Below are 7223 nucleotides of genomic sequence, written 5' to 3' on the forward strand. Positions count from 1 at the left end.
ATTCCAGTGTTAGTCCTTCCCCCAATTAAGAAATTAAAAAAACACTGCAGCCTCTTATGTGTCACCAGTTGGTGTATGTATATTGATTTGACATTGAGGAAGGGGGATGTGGTTTTTAATCACTCTTGCCATATAGAGCACAATTTATCCAACAGAATATTAGCATTAATACTAAGGAGATTTAGGTCACAGATGGGTTTCTTAAAGTGGCTTTTGGCAGAACACTGCTTGAAATACTAAGATTAGAGAAACCCAATTCCTCCTCTTAAAACATATTGCTGTAGATGAGCTTTTTTATCACCACAGCATTTGTGGAGGACAGAAACAATTTGTCTTTTATAATTAAATAAGAAGAGGAAATTAAAGCCAACCCATGTGATTCCTCCTGCTCATATGTTCATGGTTTCTTACTTTAGATGGATTTGACCACGCAGAAAACTTACAAGCATCTAGAAGTAGAAAATGTCATGACTCTGGATTTACTTTAAAATTCATTTGCATGGCCAGCCCAATCATTTGTTAACCTCTGAGTTTCTCTCTCTCCCCCTCTCTGGCTCTGTCTTTGTCTCTTTCTCTCTTTCAATTTTTTTTTTTTTTTTTTTGAGCCATACTCTGAAAAAAAAATTTTTTTAAAGAAAAATATCTTCAGTGTGTCAAAGAATTGTGCATTAGTTCTGTATTTCACAATTATTCTAATTCCTTTCTTTATATAGAAAGTTATTTATCTAAAGAAATTTTTGGTATAAGTTAAAAACTCAGTTGTACTTGGGATTGTGAACAACTTTTCTTTCTCCTTAATCTGCAGCACTGCCCCCTAAACCACCCAAGCCCACTACTGTAGCCAACAACGGTATGAATAACAATATGTCCTTACAAGATGCTGAATGGTACTGGGGAGATATCTCGAGGTAAGGTGACAGAAACTCCTAGTTTGCACTAGATACAGTTTTAGATTGAGAGGAGAAGAAAAAAAAAAAAAAAAGCACCAGCTTGCTAAATTCCATTTTTAGGATATCATCCAATATAAGCATGAAGCATAGTTGGTTCTATTCCAAAGACGACCAAAAAAAGTCCCTGAGCGCTGGAGAACTGTGGGTGCTGGATGCCACAGGAAATTAAATACCCGGGAAGTTTCATTGTTGAACTCTAAGAATCAGTGTTATTGTCTTAAAATGCAATTTTTTTTTTCCTTAGCTTTTTTTTGGAAGGGTGTGAGGGGCTGGGGGGGAAACTTTTTTGGGGGATGATTGCTTTTTCTCCCGATTTTTTTTAGAGTGACTGAAGTGTGGTTAACAAATAAATAAAAACTATGCCACAGATACATCAGTTGTGAAAGTGGGTATATTTTCCTTCTTCTTTCTTGGGTGGTGGTGGGGGTGGGGGGTGTATAACTCCCATGCACCTGTTTGTAATAGACTGAAACATCTAAACAAAGAAAGGATATGTTATTTCGCTCTAAAAATGCAATTAATAAGTGTAAGTCCAAAGTCATTAAATCCCAGAAGTGAACATCATCTTTTCATTTTAGGGAAGAAGTGAATGAAAAACTTCGAGATACAGCAGATGGGACATTTTTGGTACGAGATGCCTCTACTAAAATGCATGGTGATTATACGCTTACACTAAGGTAAGTGAGGGGGTGTAGCTGAAATTTGGGTATCTGGGTTGACATTAAGATGTATTCATCATCGGGAAATTGTGATGCTATTATTTCTATGCTGTATTTACAGGAAAGGAGGAAATAACAAATTAATCAAAATATTTCACCGAGATGGGAAATATGGCTTCTCTGACCCATTAACTTTCAACTCTGTGGTTGAACTAATAAACCACTACCGGAATGAATCTCTAGCTCAGTATAATCCCAAGCTGGATGTGAAATTGCTTTATCCAGTATCCAAATACCAACAGGTAATCAAGACTGAAATGTTCGGGTTATTATGATGTTTCAACAAGGTACCTTTAATACTTAGAAAAAATTTTGAAGCAGATGACTTACATGTAATCAAGTTTGAAAGCCTTTTACACTTGTGATCACAAAGTTAAAATTTTATCATTGCTAAATTAAGTACCTTAAATATTTTTCCATGTCCAATATTTTGTTAAATAATTGTTATTTGAGTCAATGCCTTATAAACCAAATTTTTATTTTTCCTCCAATCTCAAATCCTTCCAGGATCAAGTTGTCAAAGAAGATAATATTGAAGCTGTAGGGAAAAAATTACATGAATATAACACTCAATTCCAAGAAAAAAGTCGGGAGTATGATAGATTATATGAAGATTATACCCGTACTTCCCAGGTAAATTTTCTGTGAAAATCAGATTAAAAGTTCAGATTTCTTAGGTATTAGAAGCTTACAAGTATTATATACAGCTTCAAAACAAAGCAAAGATGAAAAATAGTTGAGTTTTTGTGAATGAAATGAGAAAGAGATCATCTATTTTTGAATCACTATTGATTGTCGGGGCATAGTATCTCTAAACCTTTTAAATGAGGCCTATAAATATCAGAGGAGTCCTTGTGGTGCAGTGGCTTAAGAGCTTGGCTGCTAACCAAAAGGTCAGCAGCTCAAATCCGCCAGCCGCTCCTTGGAATCCCTGTGGGGCAGTTCAACTCTGTCCTATAGCTACGGTTGCTATAAGTCAGAATCGACTTAATCGATGGCACTGGGTTTTTAAGTATCAGAGTAGTAAATTAAGTTCACATGATGAATGAAGAGGTTGCTATGATTTTTAAAGTTGATTCGATATAATCCCTGATTATAGAATGCTTTTTGGGTTGGAAGTTAATAATAACTGGAAGTTCCAAAGACTTGTACAATCTCTGAAGTGGACATTTAACCATTTATGTACTGTGCCGTGAAAAGCAGAGGCTAGCTACATTTACTGCATTGCATTTCTAGGGACTTAATTCCCTCTAGACCGTCATGTATATGGGGCCACCAGAGGGAGTAGATGATGACATGGATGCCATAAACTACTGATAAAGTACACCAGCTTTTTAAAAAGATGAAAACTGTAGGAAATTGTCGAGTAATCATTTTCCTTAGATTGGGAAAGTTCTCCAAAGGAAAATGTGTGTTTCTGCGATACGAGTTTAATGGATTTTATGAGTTCCTGTCCCACTTTTCTAACAGAATACTTAAATGCTAGTAAAAAATGCAGATCAAATGTCCTAGTAGTGTCTTAGAGTAAGAAATTGTTATATGCAAGGTATGACATTGTCATATAAAATTGTGTTTCAGGAAATCCAAATGAAAAGAACAGCTATTGAAGCATTTAATGAAACCATAAAAATATTTGAAGAACAGTGCCAAACCCAGGAGCGGTACAGCAAAGAATACATAGAAAAGTTTAAACGTGAAGGCAATGAGAAGGAAATACAAAGGTTGGTCAACCACGGGAATTTCTTCCAGTGTCCTTGTGCTTCAGAGAATGAAAATCCTCTAAAACTGCTTAAAGATTATCTCACTTTCTGTGCTTGGAATAATTAAAATAGGAAGGAAGAGAAAGCATTCTTTCCCTGAGGAAAACGGCTGGGAAGTCATAGCGGAACTTTTCATAAACCTTGGGGAACTTTCATGATGCACCCAGGTAACGACAGATGCTTTTCTCTTACCTGTAGGATTATGCATAATTATGAAAAGTTAAAGTCGCGCATCAGTGAGATTGTCGACAGTCGAAGAAGATTGGAGGAAGACTTGAAGAAGCAGGCAGCTGAGTATCGAGAGATTGACAAACGTATGAATAGCATCAAACCAGACCTCATCCAGCTGAGAAAGACAAGAGACCAATACTTGCTGTAAGCGTTTGAACTGGAACCCCACTGTTAAGGCATGAATCATTGGTAAATGTTAAAATTGTGGTTGAGTTACTGATGCATTTTCTTCCTAAAACTATTTTTCAGGTGGTTGACTCAAAAAGGTGTTCGGCAGAAGAAGTTGAACGAGTGGCTGGGCAATGAAAACACTGAAGAGTAAGTAGTTACTGAAGATGGGAGATAGCAAAAGAGTTTTCTCGTTTAAGGAAAACACAGGATTTGCTTTGTTTTCAGAGCAAGGAAGGAATTTTGCTAAGTTTGGAACCCTCACAGGAGAAAATGTATAAACTAAATCTCATTGTCTAGTATTTTTAAAAAGGAAAGGTTAAGCAAGACTAGGATTTATTTTTACCCATAATGGTGTCACATGGCACTCTTTGTCCATCATGATGTCCCTGAACATTTGAAAAATCCCAAAATATTTTTGGAACAGCCGGAAAAAAAATAAAGTTTAGTATACTTTGAAGCTGAAGTATGTGTTTTGTTTGAATTCATTGAAAACTGGCACACGTTTTAGTCAATCAATTTCTTGATCTAAACTGGATAAACAAGGTTATTAATACCTTTCTTCTGCCCAGGTAAAAATTAAGTGAAAACAGAAATAGGATAATTTATTGGCCACCTCTTTGTCTGGGGAGGTTACATTGAAAGCTAAACACGATAAGTGGAAAATTCAAGTCAGAGACGCTGAGTTATAATCAGACACGTGACCGCTGGCCTGGCTTGCTGGGCAGGAGAGGGGCAGGAACTGGGTACAAGTGACTAGAAGGCCCTTCTTCAGGGAGACAGTGGGGTAGGCTGGCGGTTTCCATGCTCTTCATTTAGAAGCTTTCTCTCCTACCTACTTAGTCAATATTCGCTGGTGGAAGATGACGAGGATTTACCCCACCACGATGAGAAGACCTGGAATGTGGGAAGCAGCAACCGGAACAAAGCTGAGAACCTATTGCGAGGGAAGCGGGATGGCACTTTCCTTGTCCGAGAGAGCAGTAAACAGGGCTGTTACGCCTGCTCTGTAGTGTATGTATCTCCTGTAGACCTTTCTTTTTTTTAACATCTCTTGAGACCACTAGTCGTTCATTCAGCCCTGGGGAGCAAGGATTTGAAACCAGTCTAGTCTTTCAGAATCTTACAACAGTACAGTGCTTATGTACTAGAGAAGATAAAACAAACATAATATCAGTTTAAAGTACTAGGCAGGACTATCTGTGAATCAGGTCTAGCAGAAAGAAGACTGCTTCGTAGTTGGAAAACTGAGGTTTGGGTCCCAATTCAGCTATTAGTTAATCATGAGAAGTCTTTGAGTCTTTTTTTTTTTCCCCTTCATTTTTAAAATGGGAATCACGATGCCTACTTTTTTTTTTTTTTTTTTTTGCCTCTCAAGGCCACTCTGGTTAGAATATGTGGTAATTCAGGTGAGAGCACTACTTACAGGTAGTGAACAGATCAAAACACAAGAGAAAGGACACTGTCATCACTGTCCTTCAAATAAGATAGGCCCACCCAAGAAAAGACACGTTTGTCATGTGTTATATTTTCTTTTCGTTTATTTCTTAATAGTTTGGAAAATACTTTGAGAAGTGAGTTATAAAGCACTAATAATACCATTTGAGGGAAATAAATGTCCTCTACTGGGGAAAGGTTCTAAAAGTGCATTATACTGTCTCCATTTAATCAGAGACATATTCCTAGAGGAAAGAAGGAATAAGAGGAACTTTGGGTAAGGACAATGGAGTAGGAGAATACAGAGTAAGTGCAGAGGTAGAGAGTTGTGTAGACATTTTAAGGATAGCCTGAAAGGAGGAGTCCCATTGGTAATTGTAATTGTAGTAATGGCAGTACCGCTGGTAGGGGAGTAACAGCAATATAGTACGTTTAGTGGTTGGAAGCTACCATTTGATGCGTGTTTACTGCAAACCAGGCATTCTGTCATGCACATTGCATACATTATCTCATTATGTTTCTCAGAGTTATAACTGTTGCTTATAGCTTATGATTGTCCTCCTTTTAAACCATTTTAAAGAAGAGATTGCAGCGGTTCAGTGATGTTGGGTTACCTACCTAGTCACTTAGTAAGGGAATGCCAAAGCCAAATGTTCGCAGCTAATCTAGGACTCTTTCCCCCAAGTTGAGATGGCCTGGATAGTATGCTGTTTCGTGATTACTATATTAAAAATGCGTTGTGGAATTGTGAAGTGTCCTGGACGAGCTCAAAAGGTGTTTTTTTTTTTTTCTTCTCTAGGGTGGATGGCGAGGTAAAGCATTGTGTCATAAACAAGACGGCAACTGGGTATGGCTTTGCAGAGCCCTATAACTTGTACAGCTCCCTGAAAGAACTGGTGCTACATTACCAACACACGTCCCTCGTGCAGCACAACGACTCCCTCAACGTCACACTAGCCTACCCAGTATATGCACAGCAGAGGCGATGAAGCGCTGACACTCTGATCCTTCTCCTGAAGTTCAACCACCCTGAGGCCTCTGGAAAGCGAAGGGCTCCTCTCCAGCCTGACCTGTGAATTGAGCTGTGGAAACAAAGCCCGCTGTCTTCGGATAGGACTAGAGCTTTCTTTGACAACAAAGCAGTAGGGGAAGACACACAGCCTAGTGCTGAGTGACCATACGTTTCTAATCCGGAGTGGTTACCTTCCCTTCTTTCTTTTTTTTTTTTTTTTTTTTTATTTAAAACGACAACAACTCACAACACAAAGAGAAAAAGAAATAAAAAATCTCTGCGTGCAGGGACAAAGAGGCCTTTAACCATGGTGCTTGTTAATGCTTTCTAAAGCTTTACCAGCTACAAGTTGGGACTTTGTAGACCGAAGGGTAGATGGGGCTCAGGAGCCCTGTGACCTGCAAAGGCTGGGTCCAGCCTGGTTTAGCCTGGGTGTGTCGCTGTGTCCAAGCACCCCCAGGCACGTCGCACTGTGGATTATTTCATTTTCTAACAAATGAACGATATGTAGCAGGAAGGCACTTCTACTTACAAGGGACACTTTGGGAGAATGTCAGTTCATGTACATTCAGAGGAAATTCTGTCGTAGCAAAGTGCCAGAAAGTGTTTTGTTTAAACTTTTCAAAATGACAAATACAAACAAACCAATAAAACCCACCAACAGAAAAATTGAACTTGGAAAACAGGACTTAAAAATGACATTCAGTATATAAAATATGTACATATTATTGGATGACTAACTATCAAATAGATGGATTTGTATTAATACCAAATAGCTTCTGTTTTGTTTTGCTGAAGGCTAAATTCACAGCGCTATGCAATTCTTAATTTTCATTAAGTTGTTATCTCAGTTTTAAATGTACCTTCAGAATAAGCTTCCCCCACCCTGATTTTTGTTGCTTGAAAATATTGTTGTCCCTGACTTTTGTTAATATTCATTTTGTTA

General features: G+C 38.1%; 1 protein-coding gene across 3 annotated transcripts in view; it reads left to right on the top strand.

Annotated features, from left to right (window-relative positions):
• PIK3R1 (phosphoinositide-3-kinase regulatory subunit 1) overlaps positions 1 to 6506 on the top strand; it is a 96431-nt gene extending 89925 nt beyond the window's left edge. For all 3 annotated transcript variants that reach the window (XM_049864904.1, XM_049864920.1, XM_049864910.1), the window contains 9 exons: positions 806 to 908; positions 1529 to 1627; positions 1731 to 1911; positions 2177 to 2302; positions 3248 to 3390; positions 3628 to 3804; positions 3910 to 3978; positions 4672 to 4842; positions 6065 to 6506. In XM_049864904.1, coding sequence (XP_049720861.1) covers positions 806 to 908; positions 1529 to 1627; positions 1731 to 1911; positions 2177 to 2302; positions 3248 to 3390; positions 3628 to 3804; positions 3910 to 3978; positions 4672 to 4842; positions 6065 to 6254 — 1259 coding nt within the window. In that variant the 3' untranslated portion in view covers positions 6255 to 6506. The remainder of the gene's footprint in view (positions 1 to 805; positions 909 to 1528; positions 1628 to 1730; positions 1912 to 2176; positions 2303 to 3247; positions 3391 to 3627; positions 3805 to 3909; positions 3979 to 4671; positions 4843 to 6064) is intronic.
• The last annotated feature ends 717 nt before the right edge of the window (positions 6507 to 7223 follow it).

This window comes from Elephas maximus, chromosome 2, assembly GCF_024166365.1.
Source record: "Elephas maximus indicus isolate mEleMax1 chromosome 2, mEleMax1 primary haplotype, whole genome shotgun sequence".
NCBI classification, from domain to species: domain Eukaryota; kingdom Metazoa; phylum Chordata; class Mammalia; order Proboscidea; family Elephantidae; genus Elephas; species Elephas maximus.